Genomic DNA, 24,200 nt, shown 5'->3' with positions numbered 1-24,200 from the left:
AAACCACCATAAACAAGAAGCAAACGACAGGGCACAGACAACGACAGCCACGGTGCTAGTTGTCTGTTGCTCATCCTCAGACGTCCATGTCATCGTCAAAGCCAAAGCCCTTCTCCTTGCCCGCCTTGCCCTTGGGCGCGCGGCGTGGTAGGTCGTACTCTGCGTTGTCGTCCAGCACAACACGCGGGTTGTCGTACGTCGCGGTGTCGGCAGCCAGGTTGATCACGCGCGGGTTGTCGTACGTGGGCGAGCCAAGCGTGACGCTGTCGTACGTGGCGTCTGCATCGCGCTTCGGCACATCGTACAGCGGGCCTGACGAGCGCGCGACGTTGTCGTAAGCCGGGCGTGCGGTGTGCCGCGGGGTGTCGTACGTCGACTCTGGGTCCACGTCTGCGTACCCGGGCTCGTGCGTGGCGGGGCCACCAACATCGCCATAGCCGTGCTCGTGCACCACGGCAATGCCGCCAACATCAGCGTAGCCAGGCTCGTGCACGACTGCTTGGGTGGGCGTGCGGGGCGCCACATCGGCGTAGCCACCCTCATGCATGGCATCATTGCCGTAGTCGTAACCGGCCACATCCTGGTAGCCAGACGTGGTCATGTCCGCATCCTCATCGCCAAACGCAGGCAGCGTCTGGTAGTTGCCCTCCTCATCAGCATCACCAAGCGCATACATACCACCAGGGCCACGCAGGGCGCTGGTGTCCTCGTAGTTGGTGTTGACCATCAAACGGCCACCCTCTGGTGCGGGCTCAACCGTGTCGTACAGCCCGTTGGCCGGGGGCGGCGCGGAGAAGATTGGGTTGACGTGCGACACGCGTGGCGCATCCCACGACGCCTTGCTGCTGCTGCTGCCGCTGCGACGGCGACGGGACACCACCACCACGACAACCACAACGACAATGACGACAATCAGCCCCGCAGAGCCGCCCACAGCGCCCCACATCGTGGCCTTTGCCGTGTTGCTGTTGCTCGATGCAGACGGGGACCCGGGCCCGCTTGCCGTTGGTCGCACAACCGCGGGTGAGCCGCTCGTCGTCCCGTTGCCGCCAGGCACAGCAGTGGCATTGGCCGTGGCAGTCGTGGCAGTAGCAGTAGCAGTGTCTGTTGTTGTTGTTGTTGTTGTTGTTGTTGTTGTTGTTGTTGTTGTTGTGGTGGTGGTGGTGGTGTCCACAGCATCGTTGGTGGTGGTTTGGCCTGGCGTAGTTGTATCAGTCTTGCTCGTTGTCGATTCCTGGCTGTTCGGAGTCGTGGTTGTTGCTGTTGTTGTCGTGTCCGGGGCTGCGGTTGTCTTGTCCTCCTTGGCGGTGCTCGTCGTGGTTGTTGATGTGGTTGTTGATGTGCTTGTAGTCGAGGTAGTGGTAGTGGTGGTGGAAGTTGTCGTGGTTGTGGTGGTGGAAGTTGTCGTGGTTGTGGTTGTGGTGGTAGTTGTGGTTGTGGTGGTGGAAGTTGTCGTGGTTGTGGTTGTGGTGGTAGTTGTGGTTGTGGTGGTCGTGGTAGTGGTGGTAGTTGTGGTAGTGGTGGTAGTTGTGGTTGTGGTGGTAGTTGTGGTGGTGGTTGTTGGGGCACAGGCCAGGTCACCCGTGTCTGTCTCGACCAACCGCAGGCTCCCCTTGCACACGCACGTGCCGTCCTGACACGACGCAAACTCTGGGCACGCCGGCCCGTCACCGCACTTGGGGCGCTGATGATGGAATGAGGAGCGAGAGGAGAAGAGACAGGAGGAGAGAGTGCCAATGCGTGAGCGCGCGCAGTTGAGAGATGCATTGCAGTGACATGATGTGTTTGGGGAAACAACATGATATACGCCAGTGTCACAAGAACTCCAACGACACACACACACACACCTGGCAGTGTCCGGTTTCTTGATCAAACTCAAAGCCGGTGCGGCACTCGCACTTGTTCTCATTGGGGCCGGTGTTCATGCAGCTGTTGTTGTGGAGGTGAAGGATGGAAGCGTGCGAAAGTCAGGTGGGGTGCAAGGCCAAGCAACATCGGTGGTGATGAACGCGCAGATGCAATGTATGCCTACACACACGCATACAACGCACACAACAACACACAAGACACAGGCTCACATCTCTGTTGCTTGCAGACAGCCGCCGTAGTCCTCGTTGACGCATGGGTTGATCCAGATGCAGTCGCGCCCCGTCTCCGACGTGAATCCGTCCCTGCAGCTGCACTCGCGCTCGTTCGGGCCCGTCTTGGTGCACCTGCAGCGAAGAGATGGCGGAGCACAGGAGCAGATGGTGTGTTGGAGTGATGGTGATGGTGAGGGGAACGGCAGGTGGTGGTGTGCAAGTGGAAGCGCCACAAAAGAAGCTGGCATGCTGCAAGCACAACAATAATGATGGAGCACAAGGCACCACATCACATTTTACACACAGGGTGGTGCTTGCATCGCCGCAGCCTCCGTTGTCGGTGACACACGGGTCAATCTCCTGTAATGTTGATAGTGGTGGTGGTGGTGGGTGTAAGTGCGAAGGGTGAACGCATGTCATGCAAGGAGCAGTGTTGTTGGGACGAGAGGCAACAACAATGAGCGATGGAGCACAAGTGTACACACACACACACGCACACACACACACACACACACACACACACACACACACACACACACACACACACACACAGAGCTGCTACTCAACAGCTGCACCGTGAACCCACCACACAGTTTGCTCCGTCGTTGGAGGTGCTTCTGTAGCCAGCGTCGCACGTGCACCTGCGCGTGCCTGGTCCCGTGTGATCGCATTGGGAGTTGGAACCACACCCGCCGTTGTTCGTGTCGCACGGGTTGATAGGCGAGCAGTTCTGTTGATGAACATTGTGTGTGTGTGTGTGTGTGTGTGTGTGTGTGTGTGTGTGTGTGTGTGTGTGTGTGTGTGTGTGTGTGTGTGTGTGTGTGTGTCAGAGGAAAAGAGAGACGGACAGACAGACAAATAGACAGAGAGTGTGTGTTGTCGCAGGTGCATTGGCGGAACATGTGGTGCGACTCACCGTCTGGGCATTGTCATCGGACTCGTACCCTTGCTCACACTGGCACGTGTATGTGCCGGGACCTGCAGGGGCAAGGGGAAGCAGGCAGATGAGGGTGAGACAGCAGTGAGGAGACGAGAGTGAGGAATCGAGAGTGTGGATCAAGCTTGGCATGAACCAGACACGTTTCCACCTGCACGCACAAACATACACCACATACACACACACTCTCTGACGCACGCATGCACACACGCAAACAGCACCTGTTGGAGAGCACTTGGAGTTGTCGCCGCAAGGGCCTGGTGTCTGTTCGCAGCGGTTGATGGGTGTGCACTTATCTGTGGGCGAGTTGTGCTCGTATCCACTCGCGCACATGCACGCGTACTTGCCAGCTGTACCACGGGACGTGGGGGATAAAGAGCAGAGGAAACAGTAGATTGGGATGGAATCATGTGAGATGAGGCGCGACGGAAAATGGATGCGCAGCTTTGATGTACTCAGACACACACACACACACACACACACACACACACACACGCACGCACACACACACACACACACACACAATCCCTCCTTCCTTGACTTACGTCCGGCAAATTCACAGCGTGCGTTGTCGCCGCAGATGCCTTCGTTCTCCATGCAGGGGTTGATCTGCTTGCATTCGTCGTCCGTCGCCTTGTGGCCGTCGGGGCACTCCGTGCACTTGAACCTGTTGGGTCCCAGGTATTCGCAGATGGTATTGCCGCTGCATGTGTCCGTGTTCAGCTCACACCTGTCGATAGGCCTGCAGTTCTTGTTGTCGCGTGTCGACGAGGAGAAGCCATCCTCACACGTGCATCTGTACGTGCCCGGTCCCGTCATGGAGCACTGGGAGTTGCTGCCACAGATGTTGGGGTTGTCGCTGCACGGGTTGATGGCGGCACATGAGATGGAGGTGCTGCGGCGGTAGCCGGCCTTGCAGTCGCACTCGGCCGTGCCTGGACCCGTCTTGCGGCACCTGTTGTGAAAGGAAACAGACGATAAGAAGACAGGACGCGTGGTGGTGGTGGTGGTGAAGTACAGGGGAGGGGGCGAATGGAAGAACAGAATGTAACAACGTGCGTGAACCAGAGCACAAGAGGCAGCCGCGTTGCGTCGCGCAAAGCGCTTCTTCACTGTTGGACAGAGAAATACATGCGAGTCAACCCTCCTTCGGTCTTGCTCCTGTTGTTTCATGCATCGCATCAGCAGCTTACGTGGTGGAGGAGAGGTCGCAACGTTTGGCGTTGTTGGTGCAGATGTTGCGCTCTTGGCAACGCCGTGCATCAACATAGGTGTACCCGCTCTTGCAGGAGCACCTGCAAAGGGGGAGGGGAGCACAGTGGGTGATGGACATGGTTGGGGGTTGGGGGTTTGGTGGAGGTTGAAGGTGACAAAGAAAACAGGGAAGCGTGCACAAACATCGGAAGTGAGCAACCGCGTGGCTCGGTGATCGCGGTGGTACAACATCAGTGACGCACGTTGCACTGTTGTCGGAGTTACAGGAGCATGTGGTCGAGGTCGCATCGCAGTATGACGTCGAACACAGGTTGGCTGTAGGGAGGGTGCGGGGAGGTGGTGAGTGGATGAGGTGGGTGCAAGGGTGAGGAGGATGCCAGAGTTGAGGGACAAGGGGTTGTCTTCCTGACAGGACAAACGTCAACACGTCGGTGCTTACTTGGGGTGTATTCGAGGTCAAAGTCAAACGTGGTCGTGCCAAGTTTGAAGCGGGTGTTGCCAACAAACGGGAACCAAACCGTGATGTAGATGTCTTTGCTCAACCGAAAGGACCGCGTTTGCTTGCTGCATCCGCTGAACGAGAAGCTGAACGTGTCTTCGGCAATCTGTGGCGCAAAGTGTGAATCATGAGAGGGCAGCTCTGACGCTAAGTCCAAGAACACAACAAACGCCGTTGAAAAGCTTGCAACGTGATGAACCAATGTATCTTACCAAGTCATCGGTTGAATCAAAAAAGCTATTGTCCGTGTCCCACATTTGCGCCCGCACCGTTCCCTGTCGCACAATGCAGCAGCAACGCAGGATGATGACACGAGGTTAGAGTTGGTCAACAAAGTACTCCGCACGTGAGAGTGCTTTTGCACTAAGCAACTGCCTAACTGGCGCCCGGCACTCGCTTCAGCACACTCACCGAGGGCCCAATGTCCGGTCGCCCAAAATCCAGCCACTGATTCCATGTTGGGCTGTTGCTCTCGATCTCTCTTGTGTTCATGTAGTCTGTCACTCCTTCCACTCGAAGCCTCACAGCCACATCTGCATCGCTGAAGATGTCCCGATCCTCGCTCCATGGGATGTTGCCACTCTTGGCGTACACCCTCAGCCTTCCGCCTACAGCGCACGCGCATTTCTGGGTGTAAGTGTCCTTGTGTCATAAAAGAAGGCAACAGCCACAACCACAGACCCACAGCCACAGAGCCATAGAGCCACAGACCCACAGCCACAACCACAGAGCCACAGACCCACAGCCACAGAGCCACAGCCACAGAGCCACAGCCACAACCACAAAGCCACAGACCCACAGCCACAACTCCAAATACAAACAAACACAGACAGCCAGTCGAACAAATTATTATGGCCACGCACCTTCCACTCGAGTGGAGCTGCAGACGAGCAGCAGGGCCACCGTGGCCACGGCCACCTTCACAGCAGCAGTCGCGGTCATCGTTGTTGTCGTCGTCTTCTTCTTCTTCCTTCTTGCCTGTGTGCTTTTGTCTGTCCGACTCGACTGACTCTCAAACACCACGACCACCACAAGTCAAGCACGATCGTCGCTGCAGTTGGTGTTTGCGTGGTCGCTTTTTCTGTGGGAGGAAAATACGAGCAAAACTCGCTGCGCCTTTGTTGGGCAGCGCGGTGATATCACCGGAATATTTGCAAACGACATTCGTATGAGGCAATCCACAAAGGCGATGGAAGAAAAGGAAACACTTGCATCGAATCACTCAAAAGAAATCAAATTCAGAAAGTTGTCTCAGGTGTCAACGTGCCAACAGGCAGTGCGAACACGCAGGCTTCTTGCAAGCAAGCAAGATAACACAGGGAAAAGAAGAAGAAGAAGAAGAAGAAGAAGAAGAAGAAGAGCGACAAGGAGAAAGGGTCAGCAGCATGAAACGGAAACAAAAACAAGACAAGCAAAAAGAAACATTGGTTTCAAACGTTCAGGTCATCACCAGCCTCAAAGCCAAAGCCAGACTGTGCGTCCAAACCAACGTCGCCATCATCATAATCGTCATCAGCAACATCGGCAGGTTTGTTGTGTTTTGGCTTGGGCGCCGCTCGCGGCAGATCATACACGCCATCATCGTCATCACCGTCACCATCATCAGCAGAACCTGCGTCATGGGCAGAACCAGCGTCAGCGTTGGGTCTTCTTCTCAATGGCGCTTTGCGAGGCACGTCATACTGCTGCTCATCATCTTCCCCAGCCGCATGCGGGTCTCTGCAATCCTCCTCGGAACGCGGCACACAACGCGGGTAGTCGTACTCGTCACCACCATCAGGTTCACTTCCACCACAACGTCGATGGGCCTCGTGGGATGGCGGCAACACGGCACCGGGAATGCCGGCCAAGGTGCCGTATTCGGGCTGCGCGTCTGCATCCACGACGCCATACACGCCATCTGCATCATCATCGTCCGTGTTGGGCTTGAGGTACACGCGCCCGCCAACGAGATCAAGCACCCGCGGCACAGCGTACTCTGTTGGCACATGGCGTGCACTGCCATCACCGCCGCTATCCATGGCATCCGGCTCCTCGTATGCGGGCGCTGCATAGTTGCTGCCGCCATGCTGCGTAACAGGCTGCAAGTACCGCTGCTGTGATGCGGGTTCTTGATCGTACTCCTGCTGGTGCTGGTGCTGGTGCTGGTGCTGGTGAGAATGGAAGGGGACAGCGTCCACCGCCTCGTACTCCGGTGAAGGTGGCGCTGCAAAGCCGTGACTGCTCGGCCCCGCTGCATACGTAGGGTTAATGGCCTGGCGACCAGCACGGCCGTCACCGCCACTGTTACCACCAGCACCATCATCGCCCGTGGGCTGTTCGTAGTGGTGGTCGCCCGCGAAGGTCGGGTTGGCAAACATGGCTGTAGATGCGCCCATTTTCTTGCCAATGCCGCCATATTGGTTCTCGTCGTACGGCTGCCGCTGCGCACGCCGGTGCCTGCGCCTCGTGTACGCGAGCAGCAACACCACAACGACGGCCATCAGCACAGCCGCGCCGACACCAACCAGCGTCCACAGGCCCGAGCTGCCAATCGCCCTGCTCCCTGCCGGGCTGTCTGGGGGCAGTGTCGAGGGGGAGACTGTGGACGCCGCAGAAGAAGACGACGCTAGTTGGGATGATGATGATGATGACGCCATCTGGTTTGGCTGCACACCCGTCGTGTCCGTTGCTGCCGTGGCTGGGGTGCGCATGGTTGTGCTTGCGCTTGTTGTTGTTGTTGTTGTTGCATGCACGGGTGGCGTGGCCATTGTTGTGGTGGTGACCGTGGGCGCATGACCTCCGCCTGCGGTGGTCGTCCCTTGCGACGTGGTTGTGGTTGTGGGTGTGGTTGTTGCTGTGGCTGTGTTGTTGCCTTCAGGATCAGTCTGCGTGGACGGCAACGCGCTGGTCGATGGCACACTTGCATTGTGCGGTGTCGCCATTGTCGTTGATGTCGCAGTCGTGTTCACCATCGCCTCACCCACCGAAGTTGTCGTGGCGGCGCTGCTGCTACTGCTGTTGCTGATCGTGTCCGTGCTGGTGGCCGTCGTCGACGACACCGATGTTGACGACACCGATGTGGATGAGTGGGAAGTCGACTCTGTGGAGCTTGCGGAGGTGCTGGAAACGCTGACATTGGTCGTGCTCAGCGTCAATGTGGTTGTGTCCGTTATTGTGGTTGACGTGGTTGTCGTGGTGGTGGTCGTCGTTGTTGTGCCGTTGAGAACACAAGAGCCGCCACCAGCCCTGTATGCATATGGGCCGCACGTGCACCCGGTTGGCACGCCAAAGCTGTACTCGCACAGCTCTCCTCCCTCACACGTCTCTGTGCCGCAGCTGATCTCAGACTGTAGGTGTGTATGAGTGAGTGAGTGTGTGAGTGAGAGAGAGAGTGTGTGTGTGAGTGTGTGTGTGTGTGTGTGTGTGTGTGTGTGTGTGTGTAAGCGAGTGTAGTGTGTGTGTGTGTGTGTCCTGCGAGATCCTGTCATCACCATCGAAAGGGTAGGGAAGTGCCCTTAGATCTCGAGCCCGCTAGCCTACAGCCCACTAAACGGTAGAGACCGGGGATTGAGAAACTAGTGCCCTGCGGACTGACGGCTACTCGATGACCCACGTCAAAGCACTCTTCATGGTCTTCCGATGCTGGACGTCCTCATTTGCTAGTTGAACATTTGTATATAATCTCAAGTGTGTGTGTGTGTGTGTGTGTGTGTGTGTGTGTGTAAGCGAGTGTGTAAGCGAGTGTGTGTGTGTGTGAAGTGTGTGTGAAGTGTGTGTGTGTGTGTGTGTAAGCGAGTGTGTGTGTGTGTGAAAGTGTGTGTGAAAGTGTGTGTGTGTGATGCGGAGGGAAGACACACATAAGAAAGATGCGAGCACGCACGCAAAATGCCGAGTGTGAACATGACTTTTTGCACACCTGGCAGTGGACGTTGTCCTGTTGGTTTGCCTCCTCATCCTCGCACACGCAGCTGTGGGGGGGGGGGGAAGGGTTGTTTGGGACGAGAAAGCATGTTTGGTGTTTGATGAACACAGACACAGACACACACACACACAGACACACACACACACACACACACACACACACACACACATGCGCACGTCGCTCGTACCCAAACTCGTGGTTGCCGAGACAGACGCATCGAGCGCCAGCGCCGCAGGACGCGCTGAAGGGTGGCTGGCACCGGTTGGCTGGTCATGACACACAGCAGCAGGGAGAGGGTGAGTTGGAGGAAGAGCGAGGGTGTGATTGCGAGACACTGTGCGAGCTTGTGGGTGATGCGCGGGAGTGTGCTGTGCTTGTGTATTCCCCAAGTGCAAGGTGTTGCTGCACGCGTCAGGATGGCGGTGCTGGACTCACTTGGGGTGTAGTACATGGTGAAGCGGAGAAAGCGAACGGTGTTGCCGCTGAACTGCTTCACTGTCCTGGTTTGCTCCAAGCATCCGCGGCCCGTGAAGTTGAAGGGCGTGCTCAACGTGAACAGCTATGTGTACATGTATGTGAGTGTGAGAGAGTATGTGTGAGTGAGTGTGAGTGTGTGTGTGTGTGTGTGAGTGATGTGCACATGATATGAATGCAGGCACGCATGCGCTTCAGCCCCACGACGAACACACACACACACACACACACAACACACACACACACCACACACACACAGAACGTACGTGTTGGAACTTCACTTTGTTGTCCCTGTCTTCCAACGTCGACACAAGGACACCCTGCCAGTCAGTCAATAGCAGGAGCAACAACGAGCAGAAGACAACGTGAGGCACATAAGCAACGACACGAACACAGCACCAAGATGAACCACGAATCTACCAAACACACACATGCACACACACACACATGCACACACACACACACACACGCAAACACACAAACACAAGACACAGAGAGCGGCCATACCGTTGCCGGGATGTCTGCTAGAGGACCAAAGTCGATGAGCTCCTCCCATGACGGGTTGAGGCGATTCTGAATGACGCTTGTGTACATGAACCCTGTGATGCCCGACACGTACATCTGCACACGAGGGTCGCTGCGTCCGTTCTTGTCCCTGTTTTGCACGCGGGCGTTGTGCACCAGCACCTTCAAGTGCCCACCTGCCACACGCACGCACACAGTAACCACACAGTAACCACACAGCAAGCACACAGCGAGTGAGCGAGCGAGCGCATCGTTGCGGTGCAACACGCCCTTCCCTCAAGCAGCACAGCCAACAGCACTCGCATGGCCACCACCATCACCATTCTAGGTACTGTAACAGCTGCTCACCTTGCACATCGTGTGTGCTGAGGCTGATGACGAGCACCAGCACCGCGAGAACAACAGCCAACCACATCACAACACAACACCACCCAACGTTTGTTTGTGTTTTCGTGGTTGTGTGTGTTGTGTGTTGTTTTGTTGTGGTTTATTGGGGAAAACTCGCTGAAATCTTACACGGTTCCCAGCGCTCAGAGGTGGGGAAAGCAATTGCGGCAAACAAAGGGCAACGGTGTGCATGGGCGAATGTGTGCGAGAGCAGGCGCCGCTTTTTACGTTTTGCCACTCTTGCTTGCTTTGCGCGTGTTTTGTTTGCAGGCGACTTGTCTCAACACACACACACACACACACACACACACACACATGCAGACGCACACACACACACATGCAGACGCACGTGTACAAGGCGTCTACTTCCGTGCTGTATGTTTGGTTTGTCTAATCTCCGAAATGAGCTCGGCAATGGCAGCCAAGCCTTGTCACGCAACGGATAACGGCAGCGAGGAAACAGCAAAGGGGCAGAGAGGCGAGCAAGGCTGGGTGCAGGTAAGGATGCGCCAGCGAGAACCAGGCGAAACGACAACGCAAGCCAGCCAGCAAGCGAGCAAGGCGGAGGGCGGAACGCGGTAACAACGCGCACAGCTCCAATCGCAGCACGACGGCATTGCCGAATTAACGAAGTGAGCAGCGCGTGGAAAGAGGAGGCTGTGGTTGAAAGCCACGACCCACAATCACCCCCTCCTAACACACGCAACAACCTCAACAGGTGGGGGCAAAGATATGAAAGAAGAAAAGCCACCCATCCCAAAAGCACACACCAGTACCAAATCAATGTGCCCTTCCACTCACACTCAAACACACAATCAGGTCAATTACGCATCACCATCCCAACCATGAATCCGCGCGCAGCCCCTGCACATGGCCTCATACACACACACCCACACACACCCACACACACACACACATTGAGCGTCGCGTGTGAGTGAGTGGTGCGTGGTGACTGGTGCGTTCACTTTCTGAACACGGCCATCACGCCCCTGCCCTGCTCGACCACCTCCAGCGTGGTCAGGCCTTTGCTCTGCAGCAGCTCCCGCGCCTCCTCGGGCTTGGTCCACTTGGTGTTGTACCCGGACGGCGTCTGCAGCGTGCACGCCTGGAAGTCCACGTGCTTGCCTTTGAACGGTCCACACAGCTGCGGGTTTTCGTTGTAAAAGTGCTGCACCGCCTCGCCAAAGCAGTTGCCGTTCCAGTAGATGACCACGCATGCGCCGTCGTCGCCGGCAACCTCCGCCATGTTGCGGTAGATGGAGTCGCGCAGAAACTCTGGAATGATGCCAATGGTGTTTCCCACGCAGATGACCAGCTTGCGTAATGGCTCGCCGGCCCAATCCGCCACCTCGCTTGTGGACAGCAGTTCCTGCAGCTTTGTTGCATCGCCACACACAAACCGCACGTTGTCCGCCTTGTTCTGCACCTGGCTGTATTTGATAAAGTCCTGTCGGGCGGAGAGGGGGGGGGGAGGAGGTGCAAGTGTTTGATGATGACGTGTAAATTCAAACGAGCCGTGGTGTTGAGAGAGTGTGTGTGTCTGTATGTGTGTGTGTTTTTGCGTCATGGTTCATGTACCTCCTCCCCCTCTCACTCTCTCATTCACTCTCAAGCTCACACGAATACACACAACTGCACGCACCTCGTTGATGTCGATGCCGATGCAGTACTTTGCAGCGGAGGCGAGCGGGATGATCGTCTCGCCAGTGCCGCAGCCAACCTCAATCAGACACACGTTGTCGCGGCCGCCAAGCTTCTCCACCTGCTGCTCGATAAACGTGTGCGTGTCCGCATACAGCTGCTCAAAGAAGGACTGCAGCAGAAATACAAATATTGGGGGGGGGGAGGGGGGGTGATGTGTGGGGAGAGAAGGAAAGGAAGGAGGAGAATGAGAGGAGGCGGTTGTGGCAAGCGACAAGACGGTGTACCGCAAAGTGTATTCATGGCAGCGTACACACACACACACATACACGCACACACGCACACACGCACGCACGCACACACACACACACACACACACACACACACACACACACGCACGCACACGCACGCACATGTACACGCACGCACGCACACACGCACGCACGCACAAATACGCGCACGCACGCACACACACACACACACCTTTGTGGTGAAGACTGCGTTTCGCCACTTCTCGACGGAGAAGAGCGACCAATCACCACCTTCCTCGTCGGTGGAGGCCGAGTGGTCGCCGAGCACCACCACCTCCTCGCCCGTCTGCAGCTTGAGCGGCGATCCCATCTTCTCCAGTTGCTGCACGCTAAAGTCGCGTGACGCCTCCGTGAGTCCGGCCAGCCACACGCTCTTGGCGTCGTTCTTGATCAGGTGCAGCGTGTCCTTGCGCGCGTACACGTTGAGCAGGGCACTGAGGTCCGCGGCGGGGTCTGTCTCGTGCAGCGTGCGCGCCTTCTTGAACACGTCGCCAGGGAACGCGGCAAGGCCTGCAAACACGCCGTTGTACGCCTTCAGGTTGGTGCCAACAGCGGTGACGTGCGAGTCGTCCAGCGCCGGCCACGCGCCGAAGATGGTCGTCTGTGGCAGGCCAACCATGCCCTCCACATCGTGCTCAATCAGGCACGCGGCGCCCGTGCCGTCGAGCACGTGCCCGCTCGTCGCCATCTTGGAGATGAGCTCCGGGTCGTGCGCGTGGTTGGTGGCCACAAACACAAACGGGGTGTCGCGCAGCTTGCTCTCGGCCTTGATGATGCCGTCCACCTCCGACCCGCTCCACGTGTCGTCGACAACCACGGCGTCCATGTTCAGGCGCGTGTGCACGCCCTTGTAGCTCTCCAGGTAGTCGAGGCCACGTGTGTTGGTGACAACCACCACATTCAGCACGCCCGCGCTGCTCAGGTTCAGCAACGTGTGGCCAACAAAGGGCAGCCCTAATGTAGTGGTGATGGTTCATGTGGTGTGCAGCGGGTTTCATGTTGTGAGAAACAACACAAGTGTCAAATCAAAATCGTGTGAGAACGAGGTGTGTTGTCTGCCTGCGGGCTGATGTGTGTGCGTGTGAGGTGTGATGTGTGTACTATGGGAGGTCCTGGAAGCTACAGCGTCACATGTGCGTGCGTGCGTGCGTGTGTGTTGCTAAACCCAAATCCTACATCCCCCTTTCCCCAACAACAGGCCCAACGTCCATCCTTCATCCCACACTCTTGCCAACCTTCCTCCCCTCTTGCCCACATCCACCCTCATCTTCGTCTACCCCCCCCCACACACACACAACCGATTTCTTCGTGCCCTCAAGCTGACCCGCTACCAACGACACACACGCACAGAAGACCCCTTGCGCACAGTGAAAAGGTGAGGAGGCGCTAACAACTTCTTCAACTTGTCAAACTTGATCTCAGCGCTCTGCGAAATGCGGGGTGGTCTTCCGTTTTGAGCACACCGCGCGCGCGCACACACACGTACACACACCGCACATATGTCATACCATCATCCTCCCCCTCCTCTTCTTCCTTCGTTCATCACCGACAACCGGAAACCCAAACGAGAGAGTGTGTGTGGTTTGTGCGCACATGTAACAGGTTGGCCCTCGCACATGTCGTTGTGAGCGTACACACCTCCAAGCCTGAACTCTGGCTGCGCCTCCAAGTTGGGATCAACGAGGAGGGCATGGGTGATCTTGCGTTGCGCAGCATCAGCGGCCGTGGTGCCTCGGTTGTTGCTGCTGCTCATCGTGGATGGATGGTGTGTGTCTTGTGTGTGAGAGAAGAGAGGGGGGGGGCGTGGAGAACGCTGAAGAACAGACACAGCAGAGTGATTTCACCACGACAATGCAGTATCGCCAACGGAGAAATGAACAAAGTCGCACACGCACCACACCCAAAAACAACACCAACCAAAGCAGCGCCTTGCTTCTTTGCTTTGCTTTGCTTGATGTGAGACTTGTCTGCGCAACACCCTCACTCACCAGTGGCTGTTCCTCCGGGTGTTTGTGGTGGGCAGTGGTTTGTCGCGGCGTTTGCCTGCCTGGTGTTTCCGCTGTGCTTCCTTTCTGCGATTGCAGAATATTCAATGAAGATGTATACCAACTTTCAGCAAACAAAGGATAGTTATGGGTGACATTGCCAAGCATCTCGAGCAAGTGCCTTTGTGTGTCGTCTGTCGTCATTGACAGCGACACACGAAATGATGTAGTGAGTGCTGTGTGTGTGTGTGTGTGTGTGTGTGTGTGTGTGTGTGTGTGTGTGTGTGTGTGTGTGTGTGTGTGTGTGTGTGTGTGTGTGTGTGTGTGTGTGTGTGTGTGTGTGTGTGTGTGTGTGCATGTGTGCATGTGTGTGCATGTGTGTGCATGTGTGTGTGCAATGGAGCGCAGACATCATGTCATGTCACGTTCAACAGTGCGCTTTGTACACGACACGAGGCGTTGGTGTCAGCGCAGGACCGCAATGCCGGCCATCATCATGTTGTCGACGGCTGCCTGCGTGATGGTGCCGCAGTCGGAGAGGTCGACGCGTGTCAGATGCAAGCATGCAGACGCAACGTGCAACAACCCTTGGTCCGAGATGTTTCCACAGCCGTTCAGCCGCGCCGTCCGCAACGCGGGGCACGTGGCTGCGTGTGTGAAGTGCACGCGTGCGTGCGTGCATGTGTGTATGTGTGTGTGAATTGCGCGGGCGGTGTGTGTGTGTGTGCATGTGTGTGAGTGTGGGCACATTTGCGTGTGTGAGTCATAATTTGGTGACAATCAGGCCAGGGTTCAACGGGGTGGCATACACGCAAGTGAATGAAGAGCATACACGCAAGCCATCAAAGAGGGCGTCTTCAGTGTCTTCACAAATGTTACATGTGTGACGCACCTAGGACATGAAGACTGTCATCTGTGATGATGTAGCAGCCAGAGAGGTTGGCGTAGGTCAGAGCAGGCGTGCGCAGCAACAACGCAGTCATGCCGACATCCGTCACGTTGCAGCACCCTGCCAACGACACGCGCACCAGCCCACGTGGGCACGATGTCACCCCACCACCAACATTGCCATGCTGGCGATGATGAGGATGGTGGCGGTGGTGTACGTCGTGGTGGTGATGGCGGTGGTGTACGTCGTGGTGGGGAGCGTGTGTGTGAATGGTGTTGAAGAGCGGCGCAGCAGCCACCACCTCTGCGAGCGTATCGTCCATGCGCGGCAGGTCCACCAACTCCAGCGTCTCAAGTCCCGTCGGCGCAGCAAGCAGCCACGCAGGCGTCAGCCGCACGCAATTCTGAGGACATGGGTGTGCGCGTGCATGAGACGTGTGTGTGAGTGTGAGTGTATGTGTGCGGGTATGTGTGTGTGTGCGTGTGTGTGCGGGTATGTATGTGTGTGTGTGTGTGTGCGTGTGTGTGTGTGTGTGTGTGTGCATGCTACACAGCGACGAGAGCACGTGAGTCCACGGACAAGCTCGACACGTGCACAATGCACCACTCAACCTCCCCCAACTTTGTCTCGTGTTCACCTTGAGGGCGAGGTGCTTCAAGTGGCGACAGCCCGTGCATATGACCTCCATGTGCTCGTCTGTCAAGTCAAACACGTGCGACAGCTGAAGAGAGTGCAGACCATCCAGCGCCGCAATGGCTGCAGGGTGGGTGTATTTGGGGATGGTGGCGGTGTGGGAGAAGGTGCACGGCCGTCAGTGAGTGACAGAGAGATAGAGATAGAGAGAGAGATAAAAAGAGAGGGAGGGAGAGGGAGAGAGCGTGTGCATTTACAGCTGCTTACACGCACACAAACACACACACACACACAAACACACATACACACAAACACACAAACAAACAGCACTTCATGCGTACCAGGGGTGATGTCGGCAGAGAGCTGGAAGCATTCGGAGAGATCGAGGTGGCGCAGGTGTTGCGTTGTCGCCAGCAGCTTACCCGTGGGGCCGCACGTGATCTGTACATGAGGCGACAACACACGTAGTGTCAACAGCTGACCCGGTCACGATGATGACGCACAAGTAAAACAATGCACACACACACCAGACACACACATACAAACACACATACACACACACACGCGCACACACACACACACACACAAAAAACACACAGACAAACACCTTGTCGCATCTGCTGAGGTTGAGTCTGTGGAGATGGGTGAGCCATGCCGGGTGCTGTTCCAGCAGCTGCAGCAGGCGATCAGTGATGCCGGTGCAGTCTTGGAGATTGATGGACGTGACGGTGGTGCGACGCGTGGCAGCGGCGATGGCATTGAACGCAAATGTGTCGCGCACTTCCCAGTCAAGCACCTGCAGATTTGGTGGAGGGAGAAAGCGAACGTTGGTCAAGCGGAGACACGGTGTGCAAATGAGGTGAGTGGTGTGAGAACAAGGGAGGTCTGGCTTGAAAGCAATGCACACAACACACGCATACACATCTGCACAACACAACACAACACAACACAACACAAAGCAAAGCACAGCACAGAAAAGTACAGCACAACACAACACAACACAACAGCAAAGCACAGCACAGAAAAGTACATCACAACACACCACACACACCACACAACGCACCACACCACACCATAACACACCACCACTGCAACTGACATTGAGCTGCAGATGTCGCCAGGGCGTTGCGATGCGGGCAGAGATGTCATAAAACCGTCGACAAACCATGGCACACACGCACAGATCCGCAAACGACAGGCGGGCGAATATTGCCAGTAGCAGCTCCTCAGGAAGGGTTGCAAGCGTCAGTGGCACATCGCGTGCACCACCCAACGCACCACCATCGTGGCGGCTGTCATTGCTCGCAGGTGCTGCTTGTGCTGTGGGCGTGGTGCTGTCGGAACCAACGCGTCTTCGATCGTCTCGATCATGTACAACTGCATCAACACCATCCCCATCACGTGTTGCGTCAACACGTGCTCGCTCCCCTCCCCCATCGCTCACACCACTTCTGCTCTTACGACTGCAACTCTGGTCATTACCACCGTCACTACCATCCCCACCACCACCACCGCCACCATCAGCACGGTGTGCCCGCACGCGCTGCAGTGGCGGCGGAAAGTAGACGGCCTCCTCCTCCCGCGGCTCCACAAGCGACGATGTGATGCACTGCTTGTAGTCCTTATCGCCAGTCCCGCTGCTGATGCGCCAGGGGCGGGCGAGGAGGTCTGTGGTGGGCCGCTGCCTCCCTCGTGGCGGCACCACAACCTCCAGTGGGTTGAAGCCTGCGTCGGGCCGTGACTGCATGAAGAACACGCGATCTGCCACGTGCGCTGACGATGGTGATCGTGGTCCATCTGTTGTTGACATGTCGCCCAGGCCCGTTGAGGTGGGTGTAATCGCCCCCTGCTTTAACGCCTGTGCTTTGTTGGCCTCACCGTCTTGCTTCTGCACCTGCTGTTGCTGCTGTTGCTGCTGTTGTTGTTTGAGCTCTTGCTTCCAAGCGGCACGAAACTCCTCCAGTGCAGTAGCAGAGGGCACCTGTGCCCTCCGCTGAACAATGCGTTCAGCTGTCTCAACGCTGGTGCCATCATCATCATCATGCTGCTGCTTCAATTGTTGTTGTTGTTGTTGTTGTTGTTGTTGTTGTTGTTCTGCACCTCTTTCATCCCCCTGCTGCTGTTTATAGCCTGCCGGTTGCTCAAACCAACCTGCGCCGTCCTCACCGTCCTCACCGTCCTCACCGTCATCATCATCACCACCGTCATCATCATCACCATCGCTGCTGTCGGATGATGACGTCTCAACAAACGCACGCGTTCCATGGTGTACATGTCTTGCAGACTGTCGCGTGGATGCAAGGGATTTCACACCGTTCTTGATTCCTTGGCGCTGCTGCCTTTGTTCAGTTTGGTCCGCTTGTCTCTGATGCAGCAGCCAATGTTCTCCTGCACCCTCCACGCTACCAACCTCCTCCTCCTCCTCCTCATCCTCATCGCTGCTGTCGCTGAAGCGCGCCTCGGGAAGATCAATGCTGCTGGCTAGGAGAGTGGTGTTGGACGTCATGCTAAAACTACCGCTGCTGCTCTGCATTGGCGACGATGAGGACGCCCACACAACCCTTTGAACCCGCGCTCGCAGCTCGCTCACTCCAGCCAGCACATCATCATCGTTAGCAACGCCACCCCTCAAGATGCCGCTTCCGTTCTCCGCTTCATTCTCCCCCTCCCTCTCCCCACTCACGGCGCCCACGACGTCAACCTCCCCCTCTCTTTGCTCTTCTGTTCCCGATCCCACGTCCAGCTCGTGGAACCGGGAAAAGATGGGCGTGCTCACTTCAATCCCCACCAACACATCACCACCACCACCATCCTCCTCTTCGCCACGGCCACTGCTGTTGCGGCGGTTGTTGTTCTCCGCTTCCATCACCGCCGATTATTATGTGCGACTTCCTTTGATTTTCCGTAACCTCGCTGAATTGTTCGCGGCCGCGAAGAACAGGAGGAAGCGTTGGTGGTGTTCGCTGTGGTGTGTGTTGTTGCTGCAAACGCACACATATCCCACGCATCCCACTCGCACAAGCCAACCAGCCAACGCACCAACGGGCCATAGCTGCCCCCTTCTGTTCACCGCCACGCCGCAGCCATCTCAGCGCTCTTTCGAGCCGCTCTCAAGATGTGGGGTGGCAGCAAGGATCAGGACGAGGTCGAGGAGGAGCCCCTGCTCGGCCCAATCAACGAGCCAGCAGGGCTGGTGCTGGAGATGCCGGATTTCGAGAACGGCAGCCCAAAGAGGCCAGCGCAGCAGACTGGCAACACGTCAACTGCATTGGGCGAGGCGCCTGCGCCAGGCGCACGCAGCTCCAGCACAGACCCTGCAACGTCGCACCAGACCAGACAGCTGCGGAGCAGGCACAGCTACGAGCACCTCGAGCCCAGACACGTGCACAGCGAGACCAGGCTGCACCCTCCACATCACAGCGATCATCACAGTGTCCATCACAGACCGTCTGTACCAACCATCGAAACCCCAGACACAAGCGCAACAGCTACGACAGTCGGCACTGAGTCCAGCATCAGTGCGACAGCGACCACTGCAGCAGCACACCCACACAACGCCGCCTTCGGCTCCGCCCAACAACAGCAACAGCAACATCGCCCAAGGCGGCAACACCAGCACCCGCACTCAGAAGAGCACCATGCACACTTTCCAAACACTGTCGATGACGACAGTGACCGAGACGACGACGTGCAGGGTGGCCACCACAACCAGAACCACGACCACGACCACGACCACGACCACGACCACGACCACGACCACGACCACGACCACGACCATCAGCGCGGCACGGAGGCGGCGGTGGACTGGACGCGGCGATTGTGGCGCGAGGCATCCACGCGACGGCACCTCACCCACGTCGAGCGCATGACCACGTCCCCCTTTGTCAAGTTCCGTCTGCACCGGCGGATCCCGTGGAAGTTCATGCTGAACGTGCTGGTGGTGCTGGTCACCACCACGCTGTTTGCCGTCCGCAACCTGCAGTACTCCAACTTTGTGGAGAACACGAGCGACTCGCTGCGGCAGCTGCTCGGTAACCCGATTGAGGATTCCATGCTGTCGGGTGCAACGCCGCTGTACTCGACGGCGGAGGTCGTTGACCACCTCAACCAGTCTGTCAATGGGTACTTTGACTTCAACGTCACCACCGTCTCGCCGTATGCCATCCAGGACACGATTATGATGAGCGTGGACAACTACACGCATGCGCGCATGTACACGCTCACGCCGACGGACACGCTTGGCCCGCTGAAAGACATGACACTGGAGGAGGTGTCTGTCTTCCTCCAAGGCGTGCGTCTGATGATGCTGCACTTCAACTTCTACAACGAGCAGAAGCAGTTTCGCCGCCACCATCTGGTCATGGATGTCGATTTCCACTGGAAGTGCACCGGTCGTTATGACTTCAGCGTCGGCGGCGGTCGTGTTCACTACGACGTCAAAATCGCCTCCTTCATCAACCACGCCTCCAGGTGTTGTGTGCGTGTGTGTGCGTGTGTATATGTGTGTGTATGAATGCGTGTGTATGGATGCGAAACGGGTAAATGAGAGTGAGTTGGTGGAGTGCGGTGGCTTCTGTTCATGTGTGTCCGTGTGTGTGTGTGGGGGGGGGGGCGATGTTGCTCCCGGCTTCCTTGTCTCTCACATTTTCTCTCTCACTCACACACACACACATTTCTATATGCTACAAATTCCACGCTCCACACCCATCATCACTGCCACCACCACCTTGGTTGACGCCCGGTGCAGCCCCGTAATGTTGATCATCAATTCGCTCATCATCGTGTTTGCGCTCCCATCAGCGGTGCTCACGCTCAAGGCCATGTACAAGAGTCTGCTTGCCTTCCGCTATGCAAAGCGGCACCTCAATCGCCCACGCACCGACCCAGAAGACTTTGTCTGGTCTGACCTCAGTACGTTGATGCCTTGAGAGGCGGGCGGAGAAGGAAGGAGTCGGTGAAAGGGGAGGGGCGGAGGTGGGGGTGGGGGGATGAGGTGGAGGAGGAAGAGTGGCGTGATAGGGAAAGCACCGACGTGTCGTTCTTGTTGTTGTTGTTGTTGTTGTTGTTCTTGTTCTTGCTCTTGTTCTTGTTCTTGCTCTTGTTGCTGCTGCTGTTTTCCTTCTCGTTCTTCTTCTTCCCCTCCTCGTTATTGTTGTCTTCCTTTACTTGGATTTCGTGTTGCCAGTCACATCTCATCGCACCACTATCACCATCACCACCACCACCACCACTGCAGCGTTTCCTGACCGCCTTGCCTTCTTCAACCTGTGGCACCTCACCTCTGCCATTGCTGACATCCTCCTCATGATCGGTACACACATGCGCACGCGCCCGGTGGGGAAGGGGGCTTCGCTTATCCTGCCCTTGTGGTGTTGGTGGTGGTGCATGTGCAGCAGCACTCATCTCGTCAATTTATACGCAATGAACCCCCCCCACACACACACACACATACACACACATGTGATTCGTGTGTCGTTGGCTGCCATCAGGATCGTCGCTCAACTTTATCCGCCAGCTCGGATACCGCGAAGACCTGCACGACGCGTAAGCGTGTGTGTGTGCGTGTGTGTGCATTCTCTCTCTCTCTCTCTCTCTCTCTCTCTCTCTCTCTCTCTCTCTCTCTCTCTCTCTCTCTCTCTCTCTGTGTGTGTGTGTGTGTGTGTGTGTGTGGCGCGGATGCAGAGCTCCAAATGGATCATCAGCTCACCCCTCCTCCCCCCATTCATCCCAACAATATGTATCCATGGAGACAGCCTGTCTCCGGCGGATGTAATGCAAGGCCTGGGTGTGTTCCTTGCGTGGGTCAGCCTTCTCAAGTACATGGAGTGGAATGTTGAGCTGTACATGCTCATCCTTGCAGTCAAGGCCAGCATTGGTCGTGTTGCCCGCTTCATCCTCACCGTCGCCCCAGTCTACATCGGTACTGCACCCTGTGTGTGTGTGTGTGTGTGTGTGTGTGTGTGTGTGTGTGTCGTGTGTGTGTCGTGTGTGTGTCGTGTGTGTGTGTGTGTGTGTGTGTGTGTGTGTGTGTGTGTGTGTGTCCGTGTGTGTGTGTGTCCGTGTGTGTGTCCGTGTGTGTGTGTGTCCGTGTGTGTGTCCGTGTGTGTGTGTGTGTCCGTGTGTGCGTGCGTGCGTGTGTGTGTGTGCATTTCCGTGTCAATGAAAGAGTGCATGCGCATGCTCGCTCCACCGCTAGCGCGTATCCTTGATCACCTCTTCACTCGCTCACACCACCACCACCACCACCACCACCACCGTCTGTGCAGCGTTTATGGTGATGGGTGTGGCACTGTTCTACGACAAGAACGAACTGTTTGGCGATTTCTTCAAGGCGTCGGCCACGCTCTTTGCGCTCCTCAATGGCGATTCCATCCTCATGGGTAAGGCTGCTGTCGCCCTTGTAACGACTGCGCGTGTGCCTGTGTGTGTGTGAGGTGGTGGAGGTGTCTGTCTGTTTCACGATACGTGCCCCAGTGCTTGCATATCTGCTTGCGCCAAACACAACGAACCCAATTCCAGCCCTCCCTCACCAAACCACAAACCACACCAACCACAACCACAACCACAACCACAACCACAACCACAACCACAACCACAACCACAACCACAACCACACCCCAGTGTTCCAGGAGTTACAGCGCCACGCGGATCTCGGCTATGCGCTCACGGCCCAGATTTACCTGTATGCGTTTTGCGTCATTGGAATCACAACCGTCCTCAACGTTTTCGTGTTCATCATCGAATCAGGATACGACGTCAGTCGCAGTCGTGTGTGTGTGTTTGTGTGTGGTTGGTGCTTGTTTGTTTGTTTGTTGTGTGTGTGTGTGTTCGCGTGTGCGTGCGTGTGCGTGCGTGTGCGTGCGTGCGTGCGTGCGTGTGTGTGTGTGTGTGTGTGTGTGTGTGTGTGTGTGTGTTTGTCTGTACTGCCTGTCGTCTCTGCCTGTCGCCTCTGTCCGTTCGTATCTGCGCACCTCAACACCAACACCATCAACCACCTCACGCCTTCGTGCAACCTGTGCAGGCTGCGCTGACGGCGGTGTACGGGCGCGATGACGAGCTCACCGTCTTTGTTGACCACATTCGCCTCAAGGTACAATGCTTCTTTGTGTGTGTGTGTCTGTGTGTGTGTGTGTCTGTGTGTGTGTGTGTGTCTGTACCTGTTCGCATGTTGACCCACTCTCACCCTCACTCTCCCTCTCCCTCTCCCTCTCCCTCTCACACTCACACTCACACTCACTCTCACACTCACTCTCACACTCACTCTCACACTCACTCTCACACTCACACTCACTCCACCATATCACATCATCACCACCTTTCAACAGGACATCCTGCTTGCTGCGCACGCCAACGACCCCAATGCACAACATGCTGTCGCGCACACGCTGGAGGAGATGGGCGAGATGGATCCCGATCAGTGGGAGGCGCGAAACAGATCAGCAAGCCAGTGCGTTCGCCCTTGTCGTGTGTATGCGTCTGTGTGTATCTGTGTGTGTGTGTGTGTGTGTTGATCGACTTGCTGGTGTCCTGGTAAGTGTTCTGTGGTCGGTTGTACATGTGGGGGTTGTCACACGGCCCATCGCAGCTGCTTGCCACTCTGCATTTCCACACTCACACTCACAGACACCTCCACCTTCACCACCACCACCACCACCACCACGATGACGGCAATGGTGTGTTGTGCAGCATGAAGGGTCGAGCGAGCACAGACGAAACAGCGCGAACGATTGCGAGTCGTCTCCTCCACCCGCCCCGATCACGGTACGGACACAGTTCATCATGCGTGACACATCATGCGTCACATGAGCCATGGTGCTCGGTGGTGGGCGTTGATGCCAACTTGGCTCGATCAACCTACGACCATTGTGCGCTTCACTGAAACTGGTTGAATCTTTACCCTCCTCTCCCCTTGGTCATCCTCGCCATCACCACCACTACCACCTCCACGATCGTCGTCGTCGTCATACCATGACTGTCACCCACGCCACACCTCAACTGTTTTCAGGTCCCGGTCTCGTTCGCGGTCGCGCAGTCGCCACTTCTTTGGGTTCCGCTCGCCCGGTGTGCGCACACCCGGCGCGCGATCAACACGCGGCGGCCGCGAGGAGCTGTGGTCGCAGGTGATGATGTCACTTGCTCACGGTGGAGAGGGTGACATGCTGTGGACTTGCACGCACAGTGAAACGCGCACACTCCACACCGGCACTCACACTCACATACACACACATGCACACATTTTCACACTCACTCACATGTTCGCACACTCACACACACACACACACACACACACCTTCGCACACTCCCTCACTCCCTCGCCTTCCAGATTCGTGACCATCAACGACACATAGAAGACCTTATGCTACAGCTGCAGGAGATGGAGTGACGACTTTGCTGATGGCGCTTGTCTTGTTTTGTTCCTCGTCTTGTTTTGTTCCGTTCCCTCGCTGTGGTGTGGCTAGGTCACGTTCGAAAGAGTTAACACAGCACCGTTGCTGCTGTACCCTTCTTCTTCTCTCACTCACACACGCACGCACACACACTCTCTCATTCTCACTCACTCACTCACACACACACACACACACACACACACACACACACACACACACACACACACTCTCTCTCTCAAGAACAACAACAACAACAACAACAACAACAACAACAACAACAACAACAACAACAACAACAACAACAACAACAACAACAACTTAAACAGCTTAAC

The 24,200-nt window shown here is 56.5% G+C and overlaps 5 protein-coding genes across 5 annotated transcripts in view; 1 reads left to right on the top strand and 4 right to left on the bottom strand.

The window, feature by feature from the left end:
• PTSG_12436 (uncharacterized protein) overlaps positions 1–5,820 on the bottom strand; it is a 6,407-nt gene extending 587 nt beyond the window's left edge. The window contains exons 1-14 of the mRNA XM_004993196.1: positions 5,596–5,820; positions 5,144–5,340; positions 4,945–5,007; positions 4,673–4,838; positions 4,476–4,548; positions 4,212–4,313; positions 3,564–3,973; positions 3,240–3,368; positions 2,998–3,059; positions 2,668–2,811; positions 2,386–2,441; positions 2,079–2,213; positions 1,848–1,929; positions 1–1,684 (exon numbers count right to left, since the gene is read on the bottom strand). The exon at positions 1–1,684 is cut by the window's left edge and continues 587 nt beyond it. Of these exons, the coding sequence (XP_004993253.1) occupies positions 77–1,684; positions 1,848–1,929; positions 2,079–2,213; positions 2,386–2,441; positions 2,668–2,811; positions 2,998–3,059; positions 3,240–3,368; positions 3,564–3,973; positions 4,212–4,313; positions 4,476–4,548; positions 4,673–4,838; positions 4,945–5,007; positions 5,144–5,340; positions 5,596–5,674 (3,306 nt within the window). The 5' untranslated portion in view covers positions 5,675–5,820 and the 3' untranslated portion in view covers positions 1–76. The remainder of the gene's footprint in view (positions 1,685–1,847; positions 1,930–2,078; positions 2,214–2,385; positions 2,442–2,667; positions 2,812–2,997; positions 3,060–3,239; positions 3,369–3,563; positions 3,974–4,211; positions 4,314–4,475; positions 4,549–4,672; positions 4,839–4,944; positions 5,008–5,143; positions 5,341–5,595) is intronic.
• Positions 5,759–10,121, bottom strand: PTSG_12435 (uncharacterized protein). The gene is made up of 7 exons (XM_004993195.1): positions 9,984–10,121; positions 9,618–9,811; positions 9,377–9,430; positions 9,072–9,195; positions 8,824–8,902; positions 8,631–8,682; positions 5,759–8,061 (listed from the first exon to the last, which is right to left on the bottom strand). The coding sequence occupies exons 1-7, from the start codon at positions 10,048–10,050 to the stop codon at positions 6,163–6,165; spliced, it is 2,469 nt and encodes an 822-aa protein (XP_004993252.1). The 5' UTR covers positions 10,051–10,121; the 3' UTR covers positions 5,759–6,162.
• A 280-nt stretch (positions 10,122–10,401) lies between these two features.
• PTSG_06361 (uncharacterized protein) lies at positions 10,402–13,362 on the bottom strand. The gene is made up of 3 exons (XM_004993194.1): positions 12,147–13,362; positions 11,665–11,835; positions 10,402–11,469 (listed from the first exon to the last, which is right to left on the bottom strand). Exons 1-3 carry the CDS (start codon positions 12,798–12,800, stop codon positions 10,984–10,986), a joined length of 1,311 nt encoding a protein of 436 aa, XP_004993251.1. The 5' UTR covers positions 12,801–13,362; the 3' UTR covers positions 10,402–10,983.
• A 956-nt stretch (positions 13,363–14,318) lies between these two features.
• On the bottom strand, positions 14,319–18,352 carry PTSG_06360 (uncharacterized protein). Its single transcript, XM_004993193.1, has 6 exons — positions 16,581–18,352; positions 16,089–16,277; positions 15,823–15,922; positions 15,486–15,604; positions 14,852–15,251; positions 14,319–14,606 (listed from the first exon to the last, which is right to left on the bottom strand). The coding sequence occupies exons 1-6, from the start codon at positions 18,345–18,347 to the stop codon at positions 14,425–14,427; spliced, it is 2,757 nt and encodes a 918-aa protein (XP_004993250.1). The 5' UTR covers positions 18,348–18,352; the 3' UTR covers positions 14,319–14,424.
• A 31-nt stretch (positions 18,353–18,383) lies between these two features.
• PTSG_06359 (uncharacterized protein) lies at positions 18,384–24,068 on the top strand. The gene is made up of 12 exons (XM_004993192.1): positions 18,384–19,951; positions 20,229–20,392; positions 20,718–20,792; positions 20,971–21,025; positions 21,235–21,401; positions 21,748–21,861; positions 22,103–22,236; positions 22,503–22,571; positions 22,807–22,928; positions 23,168–23,242; positions 23,487–23,601; positions 23,805–24,068. The coding sequence occupies exons 1-12, from the start codon at positions 18,597–18,599 to the stop codon at positions 23,862–23,864; spliced, it is 2,505 nt and encodes an 834-aa protein (XP_004993249.1). The 5' UTR covers positions 18,384–18,596; the 3' UTR covers positions 23,865–24,068.
• Positions 24,069–24,200: the final 132 nt, after the last annotated feature.

The sequence above is a fragment of the Salpingoeca rosetta genome (assembly GCF_000188695.1).
Source record: "Salpingoeca rosetta unplaced genomic scaffold supercont1.14, whole genome shotgun sequence".
Lineage (NCBI taxonomy): Eukaryota > Choanoflagellata > Craspedida > Salpingoecidae > Salpingoeca > Salpingoeca rosetta.
Note: the sequence above shows the minus strand (reverse complement) of the source record. Positions and strands in the feature narration are given on the sequence as shown.